Here is a 26,542-nt window from a genome sequence, read left to right as displayed (position 1 = left end):
TTGTGATGACTTATTTTATAGACTGTAGTCCCTGAAGATACTAAATTAAAGTATTGGTACGATTGAGACATTAATGATGATTGAAGAATTTGTAGGGCACAAAGAGAGAGAGAGAAGAACTATTCCTTCTGGTGGCAAGTCCACAACCAAAGGGGACATAACCTTAAAATTAGTGGGCTACATCAGTGGGCCCGATGTTCAATAGCGTAGGTTGGATGGGTTTTACAGGTCGGTGCAACATCAGGGAAGGAAGGACCTGTACTGCGCTGTAATGTTCTGTGTTCTGGGCCATTTCTTCATGCTAACGGGTCGAGGATTCAGGAACTGTCTTTCCCCAAAAGCTTAAGCTCAATGGCAACTTTCAAAACTGAAACAATATCGAAAGAACTGCAGATGCTGACAATCAGGAACGAAAACAGAAGTCACTGAAAAGCTCAGCAGGTCTGGCAGCATCAGTGCAGAGAGATCAGTGTTAACGTGTGGGGCCGATTGACCCTTCCTCAGAAGTGAGGGTGAGAGAAACAGATCTTATTTGGTTGGGATTTCAAACAATATGCAACCAAGTCGAGTAAACGGGGTTAAGGTCCAGATTGGTCCTGATGAGATTTGAAGCTGCAGATTTGGATGAATGAGTGGTCTGCTTCAGTTCCCATTCTATTCCTATTTTGCTTTCCTAAAAAAAATGTGCTTTATTTATAAAATATCTAATTGGACATTGCAAAACACTTCAGTTGGACTGAACAGAAAACGCAGTAATTTTCTCTGCCGATTATATTGCTTACTGAGTTAGTTCGACACAATTGTAATGCACATGATGTTAACTCTAGACCTTCAACAGCAAGTGTACAGGCTGAGAGGGTCTGTAACTGTACAGCCAGAGTCAGTAACGTAAGGTTGAAAGGTTGTCCCAGTCAGGCATCACTCCTCTGGCTGCTGGTCTAAGTTTTAGTGCATTCCTGTTTTGCCTATTTATAGGAGATGAAAATGTGTTGCTGGAAAAACGCAGCAGGTCAGGCAGCATCCAAGGAACAGGAGATTCGACGTTTCGGGCATGAGCCCTTTTTCAGGCTTATGCCCGAAACGTCGATTCTCCTGCTTCTTGGATGCTGCCTGACCTGCTGCGCTTTTCCAGCAACACATTTTCAGCTCTGATCTCCAGCATCTGCAGTCCTCACTTTCTCCTATTTATAGGAGATGTCAGTTAACCTCCCCTTCTATTTAACAAGGAACGCTGGCTCCTTGCTGCCCCTCCCTGATCAACGCAGTTTCTGTGTGTTGACTTCCCTGAGCCTCCCCCTTCACTAGCCTTCCCCACGTCGCACTCAGGGAGCGAATGATGTTGCTGCTTTCCCGACAATGTGGACATGAAACTGTTTTCTCTGGTTTCCAGGAGGGCACCAGAAAGGCTGAAGAGCAGCTTCTGCTGCACCAGGAGTATCAGCAGGCGCTGAAATCGTTTGAGGAGTGGCTGGAGCAGGAGAAGGAGAGTCTCTGCTGCTGCTCCCACCTGGGGAACGATGTGGAGACACTGGAAAGCACGCTCCGTGACCTCGAGGTAAGAAGGAACAGACCGCATTTGTCACCACCTCAGCAGCTTCCCAGAGTTCTTCACTGTTGCTGATGTGCTGCCTTTGAAGGGGAGACACTGCTGTAAGGAGGGCAGCACGCAAGAGCTGTACCGCACGTGATGCGAACGGTGCTTCAGCGCTTTGCAAAACCACGACCTCTTCCAGTTAGTAGGACCAGCAGGTACATGGCCACCTCTCGCAGCTTGCCCTCAGAGCCACTCACTCTCCCATCATGTCGTTCAACACACTGCCTAGGCTTCCCTGGAAGCTGCATGGTTGTACAAGCTGCTCTGAGGGTGCGTGCCAGCCCATTGGCTTCCTGCCTCCGTCCCTAGTGTTCTGGTTTTGGAAATCACTGCACAGACTGTGGAGGTCTGCACAGAAGGCAACCATGTTGGAAGCCATGTAGCTCGCTGCCACCTTCTCCAGGAAAGTTCTGGATGGGCACCAAACCGCTGGTGTCGCCAGGGGCACCCACATCCCGAGAATGAATCACAAATAAACGTTTTGGTGATGTTCCCCAGGTAAAGGGACTGATTATTAACCAGGACAATTCGCCTGCTCTCCTTCAGAATAATGTGATGGGTCCTTTTACCAGCACCTGTCAGCGCAGAATGAGCCTCAGGATAACAACTTCTGAAAGATGGCCCTCTGATATTTCCGTGCCCTCGCGATTCAAGTCTCGCTGAGATGGCTAGGATATTGGAGGAGGGCTTGACCCTATGATCTTTGGAATCAGGGACAAAAGAATGGCCAGAGTGAGGGTAGGACCGGTCAGGGATAGTGGAGGGAACCTTGTGAATGGAGTCAGACGAGGTAGGGAAGATCCTTAATGAATACTTTGCTTCAGTATTCATTAGTGAGAGGGACCTTGTCACTTGTGAGGACAGCGTGAAACAGGCTGATATGCACAAACAGTTTGATGTTTGGAAGGAGGATGTGCTGGACATATTGAAAAACATGAGGACAGATAAGTCCAGACAGGATATACCCAAGGTTATTAGAGGAGGTGAGGGAAGAGATTGCTGTACCTTTGGCAGTGATCTTTGCATCCTCACTGATATAGTACTAGATGTCTGAAGGGTGGCAAATGTTATTCCCTTGTTCAAGAACGGGAACAAGGATAACCCTGGGAATTACAGACTTACATCGGTGGTGGGCAGATTATTGGAGAGACAGGATTTATGATTATTTGGAAAAGCATAGTGTGATTCAGCATGGCTTTGTGAGGGGCAGGTCATGTCTCACAAGCCTTATTGAATTCTTTGAGGTGACGAAACACATTGATGGAGGTAAAACAGTGGATGTGGTGTATATGGATTTTAGCAAGGAGTTTGATAAGTTTCCCCATGGTAGGCTCATTCAGAAAGTAGGGATACAAGTAAATTGGGCTGTCTGGAGACAGAATTGGTTGGCCCATAGAAAATAGAGTACTAAGCCTGGGGCTCGGTGACCAGTGATGTTCCACAGGGATTGGCTGTGGGGCCTCTGCTCTTTGTGATTTTTATAAATGACTTGGATGAGGAAGTGGAAGGGTGGGTTAGTAATGCCATGAATGTTGGTAGAGTTTTGGATAGTGTGGAGGGCTGTTTAAGGTTGCAGTGGGACATTGACAGCTTGCAGAGCTGGCCTGAGAGGTGGCAGATAAAGTCCAACCTGGAAAAGTGTGAAGCTGTTCACTTTGGAAGGTCAACTTTGAATGGAGGTTACAGGGTTAAGGTAGTGTGGAGGAACAGTGGGATCTTGGGGGTCCATGTCAATAGATCTCTCAAAGTTGCCACCCAAATTGATAGGGTTGTTAAGAAGGTGTATGGTGTGTTGGCTTTCATGAGCGGGGAGATTGAGTTTAAGAGCAGCTCTATAGAGTCCTGCTTAGAACACACTTGGAATATTGTGTTCAATTCTGGTCACCTCATTGTAGGACATAATTTCAAGGTGATTGGAGGAAGGCTCAGGGCAGATGCCAGAGATTGGTTCTTTACTCAGAGAGTGTGGAATGCACTGCCAGCAGTGGTAGTAGAGTCAGATACATTAAGAGCATTTAAGCGACTGTTGGAGAGGTGCATGGGTGAGAGTAAAATGAAGGGTATGTCGGTTAGTTTGATCTTAGAGTAGGATAAAAGGTTAGTACAACATCGAGGGTCAAAGGGCCTATATTGTGCTGTGCTGTTCTATGTTCTGTGTATTACCTTTGACTAAAGCCTGATATTATATTGTCCCTGACATAGGTCATGCATTTCACTTCAGGTATGTATCCCAAGGAGCTGCCTTTAATTATATTAATCCAGCATAATACCACCATTTTGTTCCTCAGGACTTGGAGAAGCATTGCACTGAAGGCCAGACTTTAATGAGTGCAGTTCTTCAGAGCCAGGAGAAGATGACCTTATCGGGGTCTACATATATGGAGGATCGCATTCTCGAGTCCGCGCAACGGGACTGGCACCTGTACCAGCGGAGGCTGGCTGAGACAAAGGAGAAGGTCAATGCCACCCTGAGCATGCTCAGGAAGTTGGAGAAGATGTTCCAGCAGGTGGATGTGTGGCTCTCTGACCTCGAGGGCAAAGTCAATCTCCGGACGGGGAGGACGTCCGACCGAGACACAAAGCAGACTCAGCTACAGCAGTTACAGGTGTGGTCAGTGCAAACAGGGATCTCCACACATTGTCCTGTCACACTGCGTACTCCTTCAGCCCATTCCCGTCAGGGTCACATAGTGACTGACTGACTGACTTACCCATCTACTGTGAACATTCACCGTTCACAAGAATATTAGCTGAATTTGAAGTAGTGTTGAAGATTGGTCTCAGGAACAAGAGTAGGCGATTCAGTCCCTCTAACCTATTTCATGGTACAATTCATCTTGGCTGATCTGTATTGTAATCCTGCTGTTGGACTTTGTCGTGTGGTAGCAATGTCCCTGGACTAGCAATCCAGAACCTCAGGCCAATGTCCTGGGGATATAAGTTCAAATCTCAAACATGACAGGTGGTGAAGTTTGAGTTCAATAAAATCTGGAACAAAGTGTTGACCTAAGGACAATCAAGAAGCCTATGTCGATTGTCATAAAAACCCATCAGCTTCTCCTTAAGGTCCATTCGGGGAGGAAAACCTGCCAGCTTGTTTATCCTACGAAATCTTTTAATTATCTGAAACACTTTGATAACATCATCCCTTAGTATTCTATACATGTACTTTTGGTGAATGCAACCTGTCCTTATGACCACAAATCCACTCTGTCAATTGTCAGGAACAACCCACCTGGTTCACCAGCGTCCTTTAGGTCAGAAAACTACCATCCTTACCTGGTCAGGCCTCCATGTGACTCCAGACCCACAGCAATGTGGTTGACACTTAACTGCATCCCTCTGAGCATTTAGGGATGGGCCATAAATGCTGACTCAGCCAGTGATGCTCTCATCCCGTGAATGAGTAAAAACCAAAGATCCAGGGACTGGAAATACCTGCAACCTGTCCTCATAATTTAACCCTTTCATCCCAACAGCATTATGATGAATCTGCATTTTCCCAAATGGGAACCAACCAGATCTTTATGTAACAGACATTTCCTGTGGCCCTGAGGTTTCCAATCTGCTTAAGATAAAGGACAGGATTCCATTTTTGTTTGTATAATTGTTCATAACAATTTGGTTTAAATGATGTTACTTGTTGTTGTAATGCACATGTATGGTACACCACTACACACATCTCCTGCTGATGACAATCTTTCTCTAAGCTGTCTGACTCTGTTGCTTAAGGCTATCACAGTTGCAAATTGCACCTTATTTTAACTGAATAGAAGTTAGTTAAAATAGCTACAGATTCCATCTGAAGGGTAGATTCCCAACAGTGTTGGAAGAAGGCTATTTGGTCCATTGAATCCACACCACCTATCCTATCCCTGTAACCCCGCCTTTCCCATGGCTTGTTCACTTAGCCTGCACAACCCTGGACACTATGGGCAATTTAGCATTGCCAATCCACCCTAACCTGTGGAAACCGGAGCGCCCTGAGGAAACCCACACACGGACAGTCGTCTGAGGCTGGTATCGAACCTGGGACCCTGGTGCTGTGAGGCAGCAGTGGGCCACCCTGTCACATGTTTTTGCATAACCTACAGTGGAGCTTCAGTCACTCAGGCTTTTGAGAGTTAATAAGAAGCTTGTGTAACTAATAATCTGTGCTCGGCTTGCAGATAGCTCTGTGTTTTGCAAAATGGTTTGGACGGTATGACTGATATTTTGCCCCCTGCCCCCACTTCTGATGATCGGTCACTTTTATGAGTTAGCTTTATTTTATTTGTATTTATTTCCTCTTCTGCTGTTTCAGAAATGGAACGAGGAAATCCTTGCTCGGAAGGATGAAGTGGAAAGGGTTGGGCTGCTTGCTCATCAAGTGCTAGAGGAGAGTCACATCAACAGCAGTGTGGGAAGTCAAGCTACCCACCTTGCTGCCCGATATCAGGGCATTCTGCTGCATGTGGTGGTACGTAGTTCAAGGAATCAAGTCTGTGCCAAACTGGGCACTGAAACTCCTAGTGGAACGTATTGTGTATTCAGACATCAATTACCCTTTGAAAGGTTCCTTACTTTTACTGAGCACTGTACCTCTGTCAATGCAGAGCTGTTGGGACCATTCCCTGAAATTTTACAGGAACAAAGATATATATGGTCATTTTTTTTTTGCCAGCATGTGATGGCTAAGGGGTGGCTTGAGACAGGGTCTTCCTCACTGAAAACGTTATGACAAAGTATCAGCTGGTCTACAGCGGGCATGAAGAGGGTGGACTCTAAGGGCAGAGACAAAATAAATAAAGGGAAGCATAGAGAAATGCTCCTTTACACCGAGGCCGGTTAGAACTTAGAGTTCCCTGCCACAGCTTAATTGCAGTAGACCACATACTTTGCTTTAATAGGATATGAGGGGCTTGAGAAAGACAAATGCTCATTGGAGGAGAAGGAGAGATTAGACTTAATTGGATATTGAAGGGAATGGGAGTGAGATGGAGACTGGGATTGGGTTGAGGAGGATATTAAAGGGAATGGGGAGTGAGGAGGAGAGTGAGTTTAGACTGAGGAGGATATTGAACGGGATGGAGTGGGATTAGACTAAATTGGATATCAAAGGGAATGGAGATTGAGGAGGAGATGAGATGACTACAGTTGGGCTGAATGAACTGTCCTAACTTAGAACATCCAGTCCCCATTTTGGGTCATCCATGGACATGTGTGTGAGACAGTACACTACTAGTTTTCTTGTCTCGCTGTCAGGTACCAGTTATAAAACTCATTGAAATGAAAGTGAGGACTGCTGATGCTGGAGATTAGAGTCAAGATTAGAGTGGTGCTGGAAAAGTACAGCAGGTCAGGCAGGAAAATCGACACTTCGGGCAAAAGCCCTTCATCAGGAATCCTGCTCCTCGGATGCTGCCTGACCTGCTGTGCTTTTCCAGCACCACTCTAACCTTAACATAAAATGCATCGCATTGTCCTGCTCAATTCTCTGAAATCTCTTCCCCCCCACAGCTCACTAGCAATCCCCAAATTAATCCCACTGGTCTCTGCTTACCAAGAATTGAAAGTCACCAAGTCATGGGAACTTCAAATCTCCTGGAAGGGACCAACACCAGACCAGTATTCCATCATTCCAAATCGATGGAAACCAAATCTGGAGGGGATTAAAAGTAAGGAAATGTGACTGCTAATATGCAGACGGCTGGGCTCCACAAACAGCAATGTGATCATTTGCTTTTCGCTGGTAGCTGAGGGTTAATTATTGCGTAAAGTACTGGGGCGATCCCCTCTGCTCCTCGACAGAATAGAGCCACGGGCACTTTCATGTTGAGAGGGTAGACGGGCTACCAGGTTGGTATTCCATGTCAATAGATGGCACCTGTGCCAGTGCAGTACGCCTTCTGAGAGTGGCAGTCTGGATATGGTGATAGGGTGGGACTTGAACCCTGGCCTTTGGTGAAGGGAGTGCCATGTTATAAATGCCATGTTAGCACAAGTGGGTTGTCATTGCAGGGTCAATGTTCTGTTGCACCGAGCTCCTGAACGTTCTGAGGTGTGTGCCTTGTCCCACAATCTGTCTTGCCTTACAGGACCAGACCAAGTTGCTGAAAGAGGAACTGAGGGCTTTAGAAGAAGCTGATGTGGCGCTGGGCACCTACACAGACTGGCTCCGTGCCACCCAGAACAACTTTAAAAACATGGCGGTGGCTTTGAATGTAGTGGACAAAACCGCCATGGAAAACAAAATTAAAAAATTTGAGGTAAAGAGCAGAGGAACTGTGCGCGTGTGCCTTGGAATCCTTCATAGATGGGCTGATGGAACAGGATGGATGTTACACATTCAAACTTCAAGGGTTGTACATTTTGTGTGGACACGTTGGGAATTTTTAAAATTTACACAGTAGTGGGATGTGGGCGTCGCTGGTTGGGCCCAGCGTTTATTGCCTGTCCCTAGTTGCCCCCTGAGAAGGTGGGGGTGAGCTGCCTTCTTAAACCGCTGCAGCCCACCTGCTGTGGGTTGACCCACAATGCTCTTCGGGAGGGAATTGCAGGATCTAGACCAGGTGACAGTGAAGGGAACAGCGATATATTTCCAAGTCAGGATGGTGAGTGGCTCGGAGGGGAACTTGAATGTGGTGGTGTTCCCATGTATCTGCTGCCGTTGTCCTTCCAGACGGAAATGGTCATGGGTTTGGAACATGCTGTCTGAGGATCTTTGGTGAATTTCTGCGGTGCATCCTGTAGATAGTACAGACTGCTGCTACTGAGGGTCGGTGGTGGAGGGAATGGATGCTTGTGGATGTGGTGCCAATCACACGGGCTGCTTCGACAGGGCTGTGGGAGAAAGTGAGAGGGTGGGATTCATTTGAGGATTGCTAGTGAGCCAAGGGGTAAAAGGTTTCAGAGAAATGAGCAGGACAGTGCGATAAGTTTTGTTCCTGGTACCTGAGAGGGGAGAATGGGTCATTTGGGGCATGGGGGGGATACAAGACAATGTGGAGGGAGAAATGGGCAGTGGTTGAAATTGGGCCACAGGGAGGGCTGGTGAGTGCAATATATTTTGGGCTTGAAACAGGACTGTGAACAGTAGGGAGAGAAGTGGGAAGAGACTGGGACAGTGGGGAAGAATGGGGCAGTGGGATAAGTTTTGGGATTGAAATCCATGGTGATATGGAGAGGATGGGGCAGTGGGGAGAGAGCAGAGATTGGGTCAGTGGGTTGAATTTTGTGATTAGTACTGGGCTACGAGGAGAACACTGGAAACAACAAATGCTGCGGGTCAGGCAGCATTCATGGGGAGAGAGCAAGCTAACATTTCGAGTATAGATAACTTCATTGGAGCTGACGTGAAGCATGGAGGGAGCAGTACTTATGCTTTAGTTTGGGAGGTGGAGGGTGGGTAGTGGTGTTGGTGATGAACAGATGTTGATAGTTCAGATTAAGGGATTGGAATGTCAGAACAATGGTGTGTCTCCTGCCAGACTGGACAGAACAGACACTGGGATGGGAGGTGGGGGGAGGGGAGAAAGGACACGATAACAAGCGAAAAGAAAGAGGAGAACACGTGTCGCTTTAACAGAGCACAGCAAACCCTGATGTTTGACACAAATTCCTGAGGTTCAGTACCGTCCTGAGCTCATGCAGGGATGTCCACCTTGAGAATAATCTTCACTCCACTCTCTGTTTCATCGTTGTCGATGTGAAGATGTGAGAGCCTTTGATTGATGCAAATCAATCCCTTTGATCCAAACCTCTGTATTGAGGTAGCGAGTTACTCAATACACTCTATTGAGTAAAAAATATGAGTGTTTGACAACTCCTAATGGAATTGTGGAGCTGTCCATGACGTTGGCGTTTAGTTGACCACCATTGTGGTCAGTTTTGGTCTGTTGCCATACCCTTTTGCCTTTGAGAGACACTGTTTTAATTTCTAGACGCTGCACAATGACATCGACATGGGGAACAGCCTACTGAAGATGATCCTTGAGAAGAGTGAGAGGGCTATAGAGTACCTGGAAGGGCCAGAGGCTCAAGGTCTGCGGGAATCCATGGACGCCCATATTGGCCAACTGAATGAGTTGACCAGTTCCATTAGGAGGGAGCGTGGCAATCTGGAGAAATGCCTGTACCTCACGAAGGAGTTCCTGGACAAGTACCAGAGCCAGACCAAGTGGTTGGCAGAGTACCAGGCCATCTTGCAGATCCCAGTGGAGCCCAAAGTGGAACTGTTTGAAAAGAAGGCCCAACTGGCAAAGTACAAGGTAACGGAAACCAAAAGAGTAGTCCCCTAAGCAGAATCCCGCAGGAAATCTGAAACAGAAACAGAAACGTGCTGGAAATACTCAGCAGGCCTGGCAGGTGGAGGAAGTTCACCTTTCAGGTTGATGAGTTCCTGTCAGAACTGAAGAGAGACAGAAAAGTGATTGGTTTAAAGCCATTGGAGGAAAGTGGAGTTGAGGGTTTTCAGTCTCATGAATGGTGGAGCAGATTTGATGGGCTGAATGGCCTACTTCTTCTTGTGATCTTCTGGAAAGGGGATGGTGGGGGTGAAGGAGGAACAGAAAGGGAAGTTTTATGATAGGGTTGGGGGCCAGAAGGTGGATTAACCAACAGATGGCTTCGGGGTTGCAAAGCCAAAGGGGGTGTTGTACCGAAACGAAAGGTTGCATCCAGATGAGGCGTGATTGGTGGAAAGCAGTCATCCCAATACAGAAGGAATGAAGAAATAAATAAGCCAGCAAAAACAAATACACGCTGACACAAAGTGGAGGCAGGGGCTAGATCTAAAACTGTTGAACTCCACATTGAACCCAGAAGGCTTTAGTCAAATGGAAAGGTGAGGTGCTGTTCCTGGGGTTTGCACTGAGCTTCACTGGAACAGAATAGCAGGCCAAGGACAGAGAGGTCAGAAAGGTCAGAGCGGAAGCAAGAGGGAGAATTAAAATGACAGGGAGCTCAGGCTCAGAATAGAGGTATTCTGTGAAGGGGACCCTCATTCTGAGGGTCTGTGTAACAACACAAACAGTCAAACATACCACAAGATAAAGAAGGGTATGTTCATGACCTTTCATGACCTCCAGACCATCTTAAAGGAATGTAGCCGCTGTTGTATCAGTGACAGTCAAGTTATGTCATAGAGTCATTGGGGTGTACAGCTCGCAAACAGACCCTTCTATCTAACTCATCCATGCCAACTAGATATCCGAAATTAATCTAGTCCCATTTGCCAGCACCTGGTCCATATCCCTCCAAATGCTTCCTATTCATATGCCCATCCAAATGCCTCTTAAATTTTGTAATTCTACCAGCCTCCACCACATCCTCTGGCAGCTCATTCCATACACGTACCACCCTCTGTGTGAAAAAGTTGCCCCTTAGGCCCCTTTTAAATCTTTCCCCTCTCACCCTAAACCTATTCCCTCTAGTTTTGGACTCCCCTATCCCAGGAAAAAGACCTTGGCTATTCACATGATCCATGTCACAGCAAGGGCCCACAGACGCCAATGAAGTAATTGTTGCTATTGGCAAATTTTAGGTGAAGTCTTTCTATCCCAAAATCTCACTTATGAATAAATACGGTCAGTTCTGCTATAACATGCTCGTTCCATTCTCATGCAATCTGTGTTATAAAAAAATCATGCAATAGCAGCAGCATTTAAACTAATGGCATTATAACCAATACACGCTTTTAAAACTTTGCGCTTTAGAAACACTGTTCCCAATTCAAATTTGTGTTAACGAAATGCACGTTATAGCAGAGCGACCTGTACAGTGAATATTATAGGCTTGTCACGAATCCATGAAGAATATCCCAAGCCGTATCCATCTAATTAGTATTATTCTCTGTCTTCCTTTTGCTCAGCCCGTCTTCCAACCAGGCCAATAATTTGCCTCCAGTAACATAAGCCTTCAACTGTAGCTGATAGTCAATTAGTAATTTCTGATTTTATTTGTGATGTTATACAGTCAGACTGCTGCTGGGCTGGATTCATAGACTGGAACCCAACCACATAGAAACAGGCCATTCGGTCCATTGCACAATACAACCAATCTCACCCCCCTGCTTTTGCACAGGGCTGCTATACTGTTATTTTTCAAATACACACCCGTTTCCCTATTGAAAGTAACAATTACATTGTAGGTAGAACATTTCTAGATGCTAACAATTCACTGTATTAAAAAAACTCCTGATTTTTGCAATAATTCTTTTGCTAATTTTCTTAAAGCTGGAGTTTAAGAACCTTCCTCTGAGTGGAACATAGGAAAAGGAAGTCTGGTTGAAGATTTGTAGCTCGGGTGTCCGTTGTTGTGGTTCTGTTCGCCGAGCTGGAAGTTTTTGCTGCAAACGTTTCGTTCCCTGGCTAGGGAACATCATCAGTGCTGTTGGGGCCTCCTGTGAAGCGCTGCTTTGATGTTTCTTCCGGTATTTATAGTGGTTTGTTCTTGCCGCTTCCGGGTGTCAGTTTCAGCTGTAGTAGTTTGTATGTGGGGTCCAGGTCGATGTGTCTGTTGATGGATGTTCTTGCCGCTTCCGGGTGTCAGTTTCAGCTGTAGTGGTTTGTATATGGGGTCCAGGTCCATTGGTCTGTTAATGGAGTTTGTGGATGAATGCCATGCCTCTAGGAATTCCCTGGCTGTTCTCTGTCTGGCTTGTCCTATGAGAAGACTACTGCGACCCTTAGGACTCATAACAGCACACAAGCCAACTTCCACATTCAGACAACAACTCACTAGAACAAAGGACCCAATAGCCAGCACGAGCCAAACTAATGTAGTTTACAAAATACCATGCAAGGACTGCACAAAACACTATATAGGACAAACAGGAAGACAGCTAACAATCCGCATCCATGAACATCAGCTAGCCACAAAACGACACGACCAGCTATCACTAGTAGCCATACACTCAGACAACCAGGAACATGAATTTGACTGGGAAAACACTACCATCATAGGACAAGCCAGACAGAGAACAGCCAGGGAATTCCTAGAGGCATGGCATTCATCCACAAACTCCATTAACAGACCAATGGACCTGGACCCCATATACAAACCACTACAGCTGAAACTGACACCCGGAAGCGGCAAGAACATCCATCAACAGACACATCGACCTGGACCCCACATACAAACTACTACAGCTGAAACTGACACCCGGAAGCGGCAAGAACAAACCACTATAAATACCGGAAGAAACATCAAAGCAGCGCTTCACAGGAGGCTCCAATAGTACTGATGATGTTCCCTAGCCAGGGAACAAAACGTTTGCAGCAAAAACTTTCAGCTCGGCGAACAGAACCACAACATAGGAAAAGGAATCGTCCCCTTTGTCTCTCTCGTCTGTTCTATCAATCAGTTAGATCATGGTTGACCAGTACAAAGCGTGGAAACAGTTTATACTTATTTGCTCTATCAAAATCCCTCAAAATTGTAATTAAACGTTCAGTTAAATTTCTTTCTACCAAGAGCAACAATCTCAACTCCTCTATCCTCTTCCATATCATTAAAATCTCTCATTGCCAGAACTATCTCAGCCAAGCTCAGCAGAGCCTCAGTCTCCTTTCCAAATTGTGACGCCCAGAATATGACACGTTTGCCCTGAACATCCGTCCGTGCTGAGTGAATGAACGGGCTAAGTTTCACCGGGCCTGCAGTGGGGGGTTTCACCGGGCCTGCAGTGGGGGTTTTTTTGGGGGGGGAATATTTGTCAGCGGGAGAAGATCGGTTTCAGCAAATTGTTCCGTTGCAGTCGGCAGATCGAGAGGAGATTCCCACTTTGGTGATCGGAGCTGACTGCGGAGAGATGGGAATGTTCAGGGTGCCATTCAGTGGCCAATGTAATCCTGAATTCTTCTGCTTGTCTCCTGCTAGTTCAGGCTCAGACTCAGGGACAAACGCTCTGACCATGTTTTGGGCAGATGTTTAGAACCTTGTCTATCCCCCATTTCCTACGTTCCACCGTTGATGGCTGTGTCTTCAGATTTAATCTGGAGCTCCCTACTTAGCTCCAGCTCTCTCCTTCTTTAAAGTGCTCCTTAAAATCCTGATCAAGCCTTTGGTCCCCGTTCTATTATCTTCTCATCTAGTTGTGTCAATGTAAGAGAGAATCCAGTAACTCCCTCTGAAAGAAGCGAACATTTTCAGGGCAACCCACAGCAGCCTATTAATACTCTCTTTGCCAATGGTGGGATCCAGTCTGCAGATTGGCTCACCACAGTCTGGTCTGAATCGAACCAAATATCTGAAAAGTCTGCCCTGCACTAGCGCCGCAGATTGTAGCATGGACCTCCTATCAAGCTGGTGGGTTGGGGCTTTTGAATTTCTGCACGTTCTGTTGTAGCAGTTGGGATTCCATCCTTTTACCTCACTCGGGATCTGAGCACAAGGCCCAGAGTTGGCAGGACGACTTGCATTTATATAGCACCTTTCACCTAAGTGGAACACCCCATCCACAGGAGCATTTTCCGGCAAGATTTGACATCCAACCAGATGAGGAGATCTTAGGACAGGTTTTTGTTTTTAAGAAGCATCTTACAAAGCAGTGGAGGAACAGGGTCTCAAGATGAGAATCAAAGAGACAGACAGCTGAAGACACGGTGAGCCATGATGCAATGAGAGAGACTGGACAAGATTCGAATAGCAGAGGTTTGAGTGTATGGAGTGCCTTATAGTTCAGAACAAATTATATTAATAATCCCTCAGCTACTTCCTGGTACCTTGCTTCACTGCAAACTCCATTCTTCCAAACATCTCATCTACTTAGTTACATAATCATCAAATTGTTCTCAGTCTGCGATCTACGATTGACAATAATTCATTGTAGTACACGCGTGTTGCAGAGTAACTGCCTCTGCAGTGCAGACCTGATGCCTCCTATTTGTCACAGGCCATCCAGCAAACCATCGTGTCTCACGAGCCGGGGGTAAAGTTGGTGATCGAGAAGGGGCAGGCTGTCTTCGAGCTCATTCACGACCCCGCAGTCAGCGACAATCTGAAGAGGCTGCAGACAGATTACCAGGAGCTCTGCTCAACGGTGATGGTAAGCTCCTGAGGGTCGTCAGGGTGAGTGCACACAATGGGTCCCGGAGCCAAGGTGAGGGCTCCAGGGTAAGGGGATAGGAACCTATAATGAGGCTGAGGGCAGAAGGGTCAGAATAAGGTTCTGAGTCTGGAAAAGTAGAATTAGAATTAGAATCCCCACAGTGTGGAAAGAGGCCATTCAGCCCAACAAGTCCACACCAACCCTCCGAAGAGTAACTCACCCAGACCCGTTCCCCCTACCCTACATTTCCCCCTGACTAAGGCACCTATCCCACGTATTCCTGACAGGCAATTGGGCATAGTCAGTTAATCTAACCTACACATCCTTGGATTGTGGGAGGAAACCCACGCAGAGAATGTGCAGACTGCACACAGACAGTCACCTGAGGCTGGTATCGAACCCGAGTCCCTAGTGCTGCGAGGTAGCAGTGCTAACCACTGCGCCACCGTGCCACCCCTATCTAGGGGTCAAGATAAGGTATAAGTGCAACCGCCAGTCCTGGGGTGTGGTCAGAGAAAGGGCTGCATTGCAACTTCCCAGTCTGGGCCCACACAGACCTAGTGGTTTGATGACTATACAGGTGATTCGGCTGGGCATATGTGTGACTCCAGTCCCTATTGATGTAGTCGACTCTTTATTGTTCTCTGAAGTGGTTGCCAATGCCCTCTGTTGTATTACCCCCACCTCGGGTCAGCAGGAGATGGACGGACATGGCACAATGCTGATGTCCCAAGAATAAATGTAACTAAACCGTACAGACTTGTGGGGCTCCTACAAACCCAGTGTTTCATTATTCTTCCTTTCCAAGGTGTGTGTCCAGAATCTGGGAGAGAAGGTGAGGGAGCATGAGGATTATAACAGCAACCTGCAGGAAGTGGAGAAGTGGCTGCTACAGATCTCCACCAGGCTGGTGGCTCCTGACACCACCCAGAGCACCAACCTGGAGATGGCAACCCAGCACCTGGCAAGGCACAAGGTACGCAGCAAGCTTACGGTTCAAGCAAATTACTTTCCTTCTCGGGCAACACTCACGATGGAGACTGGGGGCCTGCTGTTCACAATGGCCGCCTGACAGAATATAGGAACACAAGCCAGTCGTCAAACCTCTGGGTCAAGGCTGACCAATACTTCAACTCCATTTCCCCATCCAACTCGATACCATATCCTTTAATACCGTCATCCATAAAACTCCAGTCTGGAAAATTCCAATCACCCCCTTGGCAGAGGAAGGGAATTCCAGAAGTTGTAATATTTTGAGTGAAGGCGTGCACTCTGATATCAACCCTGGATGCCATAACTCTCAATTTAACTGAGACCCCTTTGGCTGGATCCTTCCACCGGTGGAAGTAGTTCCGATCTCTACCTCCACTGTCTGTCCAGTTTGTTGTTAATGTTTCTCTGTAGTTCACCCAACCTGTTCCTTAAACATCTCACTTACATACCCCCTTAACCTCCTGTTCTGAAGGAATTATAAGCCTTGTCAGTATTTAACCTTGAGTCACAGCCTGTCAATGTAATTGGTATTTCAGAAGCTCCCCCTTGATTCACTGTCCGTTTGCTCTGAGAATGTTTCTCCTGATCCTTCATGGTGGTGTATCAGTTTCCTGTTAAATATGAAGAGCTGTGTAGGTTTGCAATGCCCAGGAGCTGAAAATGTGTTGCTGGAAAAGCGCAGCAGGTCAGGCAGCATCCAAGGAGCAGCAGAGTTGACGTTTTGGGCATGAGCCCTTCTTCAGGAATGAGGAAAGTGTGCCCAGCAGGCTAAGGTAAAAGCTAGGGAGGAGGGACTTGGAGGAGGGGCATTGGAAATGCGATAGGTGGAAGGAGGTCAAGGTGAGGGTGATAGGCCGGAGTGGGGTGGGGGCGGAGAGGTCAGGAAGAAGATTGCAGGTTAGGAAGGCGCTGCTGAGTTCGAGGGATTTGACTGAGACAAGGTGGGGGGAGGGAAAATGAGGAAACTGGAGAAATCTAGGTTCATCCCTTATGGTTGGAGGGTTCCTAGCCGGAAGATGAGGCGCTCTTCCTCCAGCCGTCGTGTTGTTATGGTCTGGCGATGGAGGAGTCCAAGGACCTGCATGTTCTTGGTGGAGTGGGAGGGGGAGTTGAAGTGTTGAGCCACGGGTGGTTGGGTTGGTTGGTCCGGGTGTCCCAGAGGTGTTCCCTGAAACGTTCTGCAAGTAGGAGGCCTGTCTCCCCAATATAGAGGAGGCCACATCGGGTGCAGCGGATGCAGTTAATGATGTGTGTGGAGGTGCAGGTGAATTTGTGACGGATATGGAAGGATCCCTTGGGGCCTTGGAGGGAAGTAAGGGGGGAGGTGTGGGCGCAAGTTTTGCATTTCTTGTGGTTGCAGGGGAAGGTGCCGGGAGTGGAGGTTGGGTTGGTGGGGGGTGTGGACCTGACGAGGGAGTCACAGAGGGAGTGGTCTTTTCGGAACGCTGATAGGGGAGGGGAGGGAAATATATCTCTGGTGGTGGGGTCTGTTTGGAGCTCCCACAGTCACGGGAAGTAATTTAGATCAAATGAGGGCTGGGAGACTGGGAGAAATACTCTAACACAGCTCATTAAAGGTACAGAACACCCTCATTGTCCCTTACAGGGAGGGTGGGATATCTCTTCAGCCAGGCCTGTCCAGTCTGTTAGTACAGGAATAACCTGGTATGTCTGTGAAGGCCCGATGGCACAAATAATGTCCTGGAAAGAAAGGTCTGCATGGATGGAGGTGAGCTGAGGTGAGCTCCATTGGTGGGGTCTGGGCGGGTGAGTGTCAGTGCCACCTGCACTTCCAGCCAAATGTCATATCCTCCTCGTTTGACCTTATGAACATTGGCATCCTCAGGACTCTCATTTCAGTCGGTGGTGGGGTTGTTCGGCCCATTGCAGAAACCCTGAGCTAACTCTCCAGACAAAGAGAGCTCTCCACTTTGCTTCACGTGTTGGTTTTGGAGAGAATGTGATGCAGATTCCCCAGAGTGCTGGTGGGGCTAAAAGAACCCATCGTGAGATTCAACGATGTAAAGAATCGGCTGGTACAGAGGATGAAGGAACAACAGGTCTAGAGTCATAGAGACGTACAGCATGGAAACAGACCCTTCGGTCCAACTTGTCCATGCTGACTAGATATCCTAACCTAATCTCGTCCCATTTGCCAGCACTTGACCCATATCCTGTTAAACCCTTCCTGTTCATATTCTGGATCAGTGGTGCTGGAAGAGCACAGCAGTTCAGGCAGCATCCAACGAGCAGCGAAATTGACGTTTCGGGCAAAAGCCCTTCGCTGCTCGTTGGATGCTGCCTGAACTGCTGTGCTCTTCCAGCACCACTGATCCAGAATCTGGTGTCCAGCATCTGCAGTCATTGTTTTTACCTTCCTATTCATATACCCATCCAGATGCCTTTTGAATGTTGTAATTGTACCAGCCTCCACCACTTCCTCTGGCAGCTCATTCCACACACGCACCATCCTCTGCGTGAAAAAGTTGCCCCTTGGGTCCCTTTTATATCTTTCCCCTCTCACCCTAAACCTATGCCCTCTAGTTCTGGATTCCCCACCCCAGGGAAAATACCTTGATTATTTACCCTATCCATGCCCCTCATAATTTTATCAACCTCTATAAGGCCACCCCTTCAGCCTCCGACACTCCAGGGAAAACAGCCCCAGCCTGTTCAGTCTCTCCCTATAGCCCAAAACCTCCAACCCCATTGAGATGTTGGAACGCTTACAGGAGTTTATCAGGTGGACAGAGGAAAACTATTTCCTCTGGTAGAGATGGATGGCCATTTAGTGAGAGCTACAGCTGAACAGCGATGTCAGGAAATGTTTCTTCACATAAAGGTGAGGGAAAACCTGGATTCTGCACCCTCAAAACGGTGGTAAGGCTGGGGGCCAGTGGAAATTTCCAGAACTGTGGTCGATAGATATTTGCTTGGCAACAGTAGCCGGGGGTGACGGAACAGACACTGTGAGGTGGAAATTAAGGCACAGATCCACCATGGCCTGAATAAACGGCAGTACGGGCTAGAGGGCTGAGTGGCCTCCCCCCCGTTCCCATGTTTCCAAACGTATTCTCAACTAGCGTTGCACTGAGTGTGATGTCTGCACGGTGACCTGATGTGACCTCCCAATTTTCTTCTGCCCTGACAGCCTATCATGGAGGAGATAGCAGGCTTTGAACACGCTTTGGCGAGTCTGCGAAGCAAGGGGGACAGCCTGATTGCCAACTGCTCAGAGGGGCTCCAAGGAAAGTTTAAGCATCAAGTCCAAGGCCACCTGCAGGGAATCCGGGACAGTTACTCTGCCATCTGTAGCACAGCTCAGAGAGTAAGGAACGTTCATCATACTCACAGCTGGATTGAGCAGGTTCTAGTCTCTTTCTGAGTCAGAGAGGCGCAAACCAGGCACTTTCTAACCCCAGTGAGCTACATCTATCTCCTTGACACCGATGTCCGCATGAATGGTATTCTTTCCTTTGTTGAACTGTGGAAACCTGCAGTATTTACATAGACAGGTCGAAGATCCGAGTGCCCTCTGGGTCAGGCTTCAACTGCCAACTAAAATAATGAGGATGCCGGGCTTCATGAGTTGCTGGGATACAAGAGGCCACCCCAAAGCCTCCTGCCCTCGCGTTTTGACCTGGGGAGCGGATTTCCCATCTCGGGCCAGATGGAGGAGCAATGAATTCCTAGCTGTGCCATCCCTGGGGTCAATCCTTCCCCATGGCCTGCTGTCCCGGTGAGGCTGGTCATGGGCCCATGTGTTCCCAGCGTGAGGGTGGGAGCTTCCTCACCACTGGCCCTGCCTCCTTCCAGTGCAGTCTGAAGGAGCGCGCTCGATTGGCAATGAGCATGCCGACTGCTTCCCCACCCCTCTGTCATGGTGAGCCGGCCTCCGCACAGATACTTGGTCTGACAAATCCTTGACATTTTCCCATCCTGCTTTGCAAAGGCCAGGTGATGTGATGTATCCAATGAGCGGTAGCACGGTGGCTCAGTGGTTAGCAATGCTGCCTCACAGCGCCACGGACCCAGGTTTGACTCTGCCATTGGACAACTGTGCGTGTGGAGTTTGTGCGTTCTCCCCGTGTCTACTTGGGTTTCCTCTGGGTGCTCCGGTTTCCACTAACAGTCCAAAGATGTGCAGTTTAGGTGAACTGGCTATGCTAAATTGCCCATCATGCCTAGGGATGCGCAGGCTAGGTGGCTCAGCTGTGGGAAATGCAGAGATAAGGTTGGGGGGCTCGTCTGGGTGGGATGCTCTTTGGAAGGACTCGATGGGCTGAATGCCCTGCTCCCCCACTGTAGGGATTCTATGAAAGCTGGAACCAGTGGCGGGTTGAACATGCACCCTTTGCTGATTCTGTCTGGCTCGTTCCTCCCCAGCTGTACCAGAGTCTGGAACGTGAACTACAGAAGCATGTCAGTCATCAGGACACCCTGCAGCAATGTCAGGCCTGGCTCCATTCTGTGCAGCAGGAACTGAAGCCCCGAGACCACCCGCCCACCAGCCCACGGAAATCACTGAAACAGGTAACAATGCAAAGTTAAAATTCACACAACACCAGGTTATAGTCCAACAGGTTTAATTGGAAGCACACTAGTTCCTTCATCAGGTGATAGTGGAGGGCTCGATCCTAACACACAGAATTTATAGCAAAAATTGACAGTGTGATGTGACTGAAATTATACATTGAAAAATTGATTGTCTGTTGAGCCTTTCATCTGTTAGAATACAGTGATAGTTTCATTTCTTTTATGAGTAAATCACAAAACCATTTTTTAAAAAGTTGCATTCTCGGGTTAGCTGTTAATAATGGTGATAGCTAGATTCTGGATTAGTGGTGCTGGAAGAGCACAACAGTTCAGGCAGCATCCAAGGAGCAGCGAAATCGATGTTTCAGGCAAAAGCCCTTCATCAGGAATAAAGGCAGAGAGCCTGAAGCGTGGAGAGATAAGCAAGAGGAGGGTGGGGGTGGGGAGAAAGTAGCATAGAGTACAATAGGTGAGTGGGGGAGGGGATGAAGGTGATAGGTCAGGGAGGAGAGGGTGGAGTGGATAGGTGGAAAAGGAGATAGGCAGGTAGGACAAGTCTGGACAAGTCATGGGGACAGTGCTGAGCTAGAAGTTTGGAACTAGGGTGAGGTGGGGGAAGGGGAAATGAGGAAACTGTTGAAGTCCACATTGATGCCCTGGAGTTGAAGTGTTCCGAGGCGGAAGATGAGGCGTTCTTCCTCCAGGCGCCTGGTGGTGAGGGAGCGGCGGTGAAGGAGGCCCAGGACCTCCATGTCCTCGGCAGAGTGGGAGGGGGAGTTGAAATGTTGGGCCACAGGGCGGTGTGGTTGATTGGTGCGGGTGTCCCGGAGATGTTCCCTAAAGCGCTCTGCTAGGAGGCGCCCAGTCTCCCCAATGTAGAGGAGACCGCATCGGGAGCAACGGATACAATAAATAATATTATTGGTAGTGCAGGTAAAACTTTGATGGATGTGAAAGGCTCCTTTAGGGCCTTGGATAGAGGTGAGGGAGGAGGTGTGGGTGCAGGTTTTACAGTTCCTGTGGTGGCAGGGGAAAGTGCCAGGATGGGAGGATGGGTTGTAGGGAGGCGTGGACCTGACCAGGTAGTCACGGAGGGAACGGTCTTTGCGGAAGGCGGAAAGGGGTGGGGAGGGAAATATATCCCTGGTGGTGGGGTCTTTTTGGAGGTGGCGGGAATGTCGGCGGATGATTTGGTTTATGCGAAGGTTGGTAGGGTGGAAGATGAGCACCAGGGGCGTTCTGTCTTTGTTACGGTTGGAGGGGTGGGGTCTGAGGATGGAGGTGCGGGCTGTGGACGAGATGCATTGGAGGGCATCTTTAACCGTGTGAGAAGGGAAATTGCGGTCTCTAAAGAAGGAAACCATCTGGTGTGTTCTGTGGTGGAACTGGTCCTCCTGGGAGCAGATACGGCGGAGGCGGAGGAATTGGGAATACGGGATGGCATTTTTGCAAGAGGTAGGGTGGGAAGAGGTGTAATCCAGGTAGCTGTGGGAGTCGGTGGGTTTGTAAAAAATGTCAGTGTCAAGTCGGTCATCATTAATGGAGATGGAGAGTTCCAGGAAGGGGAGGGAGGTGTCAGAGATGGTCCAGGTAAATTTAAGGTCAGGGTGGAATGTGTTGGTGAAGTTAATGAATTGCTCAACCTCCTCTCAGGAGCATGAGGTGGTGCCAATGCAGTCATCAGTCATCAATGTAGCGGAGGAAGAGGTGGGGAGTGGTACTGGTGTAATTACGGAAGATCAACTGTTCTACGTAGCCAACAAAGAGACAGGCATAGCTGGGGCCCATATGTGTGTCCATGGCCACCCCTTTGGTCTGGAGGAAGTGGGAGGATTCGAAGGAGAAATTGTTAAGGGTAAGGACCAGTTCGGCCAAACGACGGAGAGTGTCGGTGGAAGGGTACTGTTGGGGACATCTGGAGAGGAAAAAATGGAGGGCTTGGAGGCCATGGTCATGGCGGATAGAGGTGTCAAAGGATTGGATATCCATGGGGCACCCATCAACCACACCGCCCTGTAGCCCAACATTTCAACTCCCCCTCCTACTCTGCCGAGGACATGAAGGTCCTGGGCCTCCTTCAGTGCCGCTCCCTCACCACCAGATCCCTGGAGGAAGAACGCCTCATCTTCCGCCTCGGAACACTTCAAGTCCACATCAATGTGGACTTCAACATTTCCCCTTCCCCCATCTCACCCTAGTTCCAAATTTCCAGCTCAGCACTGTCCCCATGACTTGTCCGACCTGCCTATCTCCTTTTCCACCTATCCAGTCCACCCTCTCCTCCCTGACTTATCACCTTCATCCCCTCCCCCACTCACCCATTGTACTCTGTGCTACTTTCTCTCCACCCCCACCCTCTTCTAGCTTATCTCTCCACGCTTCAGGCTCTCTGCCTTTATTCCTGATGAAAGGCTTTTGCCCGAAACGTCGATTTCGCTGCACTTTGGATGCTGCCTGAACTGCTGTGCTCTTCCAGCACCACTGATCCAGAATCTGGTTTCCAGCATCTGCAGTCATTATTTTTACCACCATGATGATAGCTGGACAATATGTTGAAGGTGTTAGCCCCCTGTGTTCTCTGTCTATGACCTGATGTTTAGATTGATTCTAATCTAAAATGTGAGATAACATCGTTTTACATAAATTCAATCAGTTTTTGAGCAAAATACATTGTAACCCTGCAAGTACAAATTCACCCCACAAAATATATGTGTGCATTTGGGTCTTTGTCTGTGTGCGTGTGTGTCTGGGTTGGGGGTTGTGAGTGTGAGAAAGCGTATGTGTGTGTGTGTAGTGAATGCAGAGTGTTTTAAGTCTGTGAGGTGGTGCATTTGTGAGTGTGGGAGTGTGTGGGTGTCTGTAAGGGTGTGTGTGGGTGTCTATGTGCGCGTTTTGTGTGTGTGTGTGTGTGTGTCCTGTGTATCTGTGTATAGGAGTGCCTGTGTGTGTGTGAGAGGTGTGTGTGTGAGAGTGTGTGCGTGTGTAGAAGTATCTGTGTGGGTGTGTATAGTGCAATGGTGGTCACCTGTAATGTGACATGAACCCAAGGTCCTGGTTGAGGCCCTCCCTATGGGTACCGAACTTAGCTATCAGCCTCTGCTCGGCCACCTTTCGCTGCTGCCTGTCCCGAAGTCCACCTTGGAGGATGGTCACCTGAAGGTCCGAGATCGAATGTCCTGGACCGCTGATGTGTTCCCCAACTGGGAGGGAACAGGTACATACAAACTCACAAGCCAAATCCTGGCAGCAGCTCAGGAGGCAGGGAGAGAGGTATCTAGGGCTTTTTCCTTATGTGGGTGGTGCAGACTAGGCCATTCTTAATTACCCCAAGTGACAGAAGCCATGGGTCTGCAGCCGTGTGTCGGTCAGACCAGGTAAGGATGACAGATTTCCTACCCTAAAGGACGTTAGTGAGGTAGGTGGGGTTTTGATGGCAATCCACAGTTAGATCAGCTCTTTATTCTGGATTTGATTGAATTCAAACTTCACCACCTGTCGTGTTTGAGATTTGAACTTATACCCCCAGGACATTGGCCTGAGGTTCTGGGTTGCTAGTCCAGGGACATTACTACCACACGACAAACTCCAACAGCAGGATTACAATACAGATCAGCCAAGATGAATTGTACCATGAAATAGATTAGAGGGACTGAATGACCTACTCTTGTTCCTGAGACCAGTCTTCAACACTACTTCAAATTCAGCTAATATTCTTGTGAACGGTGAATGTTCACAGTAGATGGGTAAGTCAGTCAGTCAGTCACTATGTGACCCTGACAGGAATGGGCTGAAGGAGTACGCAGTGTGACAGGACAATGTGTGGAGATCCCTGTTTGCACTGACCACACCTGTAACTGCTGTAGCTGAGTCTGCTTTGTGTCTCGGTCGGACTTCCTCCCCGTCCGGATATTGACTTTGCCCTCGAGGTCAGAGAGCCACACATCCACCTGCTGGAACTTGAGCATGCTCTAAACCTGGAGACGGAGGCGACAAAAGTGAGGGAGTTATGGATAGATCTTTGTGAATCAGCCAGACCATTGGGTCTAATTCTGAGTTGCCACTCAGTCAGGACCTGAAGTGCCTCAGTTAAATCTCATCTCAAGTGTTTCTCGGGAGAACAGCGCCAGCTTTTCCCAATTCTCCAGTGACTAAAGTACCCCGTCTTGATAGTTTTTTTCTGAATTCTCCCCAAATTTGAAAGTTCTGTGTCTATCGTTGGACCTGAGGCTGGAGCAGTAACTTGTAAAGGTCCTTCATAGACTCATTGCTTCAGTACTCTGTCTCTATTAATAAAGATCTTTTATACCTTTTTAATCACTTTCACAACCTGCCCTGCCACCTTTAATGGTTTGTGCAAAAGGCACTTCAGATCATTTTGTTCCTGTGATCTCTTTGGGATTTTGATTTGATTTATTATTGTTGTATACCTAGGGACAGTGAAAGGTTTTGTTTTGCCTGCAGTAAAGGCAGGTATATCACACAAAGTGCATTAGAGTAACCGAACAGAACGAGAAATACAATACAAAGTGCACAAAGAGCGAGATACAAACGTTAGATTTGAGAGGTCTGTTCAGAAATCTAATAACGGCGCGGAAGAAGCTGTTTTTGAACTTGTCGGGACGTGTGTTTAAGCTTTTGTGTCTTATGCCCAGTGGAAGAGGTTGGAAGAGATTATAACCGGGGTGGGAGGGGTCTTTGATGATGTTGGCTGCCTTCCTGAGGCAACGAGAGGTGTAGATGGAGTCAATGGATGGAAGGTTGGGTTGTGTGATGGACTGGGCTTTGTTCAGAACTCTAATTTCTTACAGTTCTGGGCAGAGCTGTTGTCATACCAGGCCATGATGCATCCAGACAGAATGCTTTCAATGATGCATCTATAAATATTGTTAAGAGTCCTCACAGAATTCTTGTTTCTCCTGGTAATTCCATGCAACATGAATTCCTGTAGACGGTGATTTGGTTTACATGGCGTCCTTCCTCAGCCCTTGCTTTCCACTTTGCGGTCACTGCTGGTGCATTGCACCTGGACAGGTGTGAATGTTGTGAGGTGTTACTAACACTCGGCTCCATCTTGTTACAGGTGAAACATTATCGGGCTCTACAGGAGCAGGCCAGTACTTACCTGGAACTGCTTTGCTCCATGTGTGACCTGTCTGATGACACTGTGAAGATAGCAGCTGCTGATATCCAACACACCAAACAAGCGGTAAGCTCTGCATTTGGCTGCTTCAGCTCCCAAACCACCAAGTTCCAGACGTACTTTCCCATTGCCAACTTACTAAGAATCCACAAGTCTTCTTTGCAAAGTGTGTAAAGAGGCTTGTACGTTATCAATGTTTCTCGCTTACGTAAAAAAAACTTTGCGTTTTCACACCCGTAACGTACAGTAATTGACAGTTCAAGTCTTGAATATTGTCTGTATCATCTGTCATATCCTTCATACTTAAAAACTAACTTAATTTCTTGCTGAGTGCAGTGATTGGAACCTTGTTGACTGTGATTCTTTGATTGGGGTTGTCAACGTGGCCCAATCAGGGAAGCCCTGGCTGACCTATATAAATGTGTTTTGCGAAAGGTGGGAGGGGTGGGGGCTTGCTGGGTCTGTATTGTCTGCACTTCTGTATGTAACCATATTGTTGAATGTACAAATGTCATTGTCACTGTCTTGTCATGTGTGGAACTGGGATTTGAGGGTTGTCCTCATCTCCCTGTAAAATGGTTGAACGGTAGGGTTTGGGGCCTAGCTTTGCTGATCCCCTCCCTTGTAAAATTGCTGTCTCTTGTACAGCTGTAAATGTTTATTGTAAACTGGTTTGTAATTTGTTGAATAAAATAATATAAATGTGTTTTGGGGCGGCACAGTGGTTAGCACTGCTGCCTCACAGCGCCAGAGACCCGGGTTCAATTCCCGACTCAGGTGACTGTCTGTGTGGAATTTGCACATTCTCCCCGTGTCTGCGTGGGTTTCCTCCGGGTGCTCCAGTTTCCTCCCGCAGTCCAAAGATGTGCGGTTCAGGTGGATTGGTAAAAGAAAAAAAATATATAAATGTGTTTTGAATCCCCTCAGTTCAGGCAACTCGCTGGCCACAGCCAGTGTACTGTGGGGAAAAGTTCTCCTGAGTAGGGACATTGCCCTCCTTTTTTTTGTTTTTGTGCGTTAAAAAAAAGTACAGAGATTTGGGTGGCACGGTGGCTCAGTGGTTAGCACTGCTGCCTCACAACTGGGTTCGATTCCAGCCTCAGGTGACTGTCTGTGTGGAGTTTGCACGTTCTCCTCGTGTTTGCGGAGGTTTCTATGGGTGCTCCGGTTTCCTACCACAGTCCAAAGATGTGCTGATCAGGTGAATTGGCCAGGCTAAATTGCCCATAGTGTTAGTTGCATCATTCAG

General features: G+C 48.0%; 1 protein-coding gene across 2 annotated transcripts in view; it reads left to right on the top strand.

Moving 5' to 3' along the window:
* The window catches only part of LOC132819864 (nesprin-1-like), a 339,003-nt gene that overhangs the window by 53,596 nt on the left and 258,865 nt on the right, over window positions 1-26,542 (top strand). For both annotated transcript variants that reach the window (XM_060831771.1, XM_060831770.1), the window contains 10 exons: window positions 1,391-1,555; window positions 3,883-4,200; window positions 5,898-6,053; window positions 7,672-7,842; window positions 9,517-9,843; window positions 14,469-14,621; window positions 15,433-15,600; window positions 18,769-18,945; window positions 20,004-20,150; window positions 25,234-25,359. In XM_060831771.1, the coding sequence (XP_060687754.1) occupies window positions 1,391-1,555; window positions 3,883-4,200; window positions 5,898-6,053; window positions 7,672-7,842; window positions 9,517-9,843; window positions 14,469-14,621; window positions 15,433-15,600; window positions 18,769-18,945; window positions 20,004-20,150; window positions 25,234-25,359 (1,908 nt within the window). The remainder of the gene's footprint in view (window positions 1-1,390; window positions 1,556-3,882; window positions 4,201-5,897; window positions 6,054-7,671; window positions 7,843-9,516; window positions 9,844-14,468; window positions 14,622-15,432; window positions 15,601-18,768; window positions 18,946-20,003; window positions 20,151-25,233; window positions 25,360-26,542) is intronic.

The sequence above is a fragment of the Hemiscyllium ocellatum genome, chromosome 10 (genome assembly GCF_020745735.1).
Source record: "Hemiscyllium ocellatum isolate sHemOce1 chromosome 10, sHemOce1.pat.X.cur, whole genome shotgun sequence".
Lineage (NCBI taxonomy): Eukaryota > Metazoa > Chordata > Chondrichthyes > Orectolobiformes > Hemiscylliidae > Hemiscyllium > Hemiscyllium ocellatum.
The sequence above is the reverse complement of the archived record's forward strand: the minus strand, read 5'-3'. Positions and strand labels throughout refer to the sequence as shown.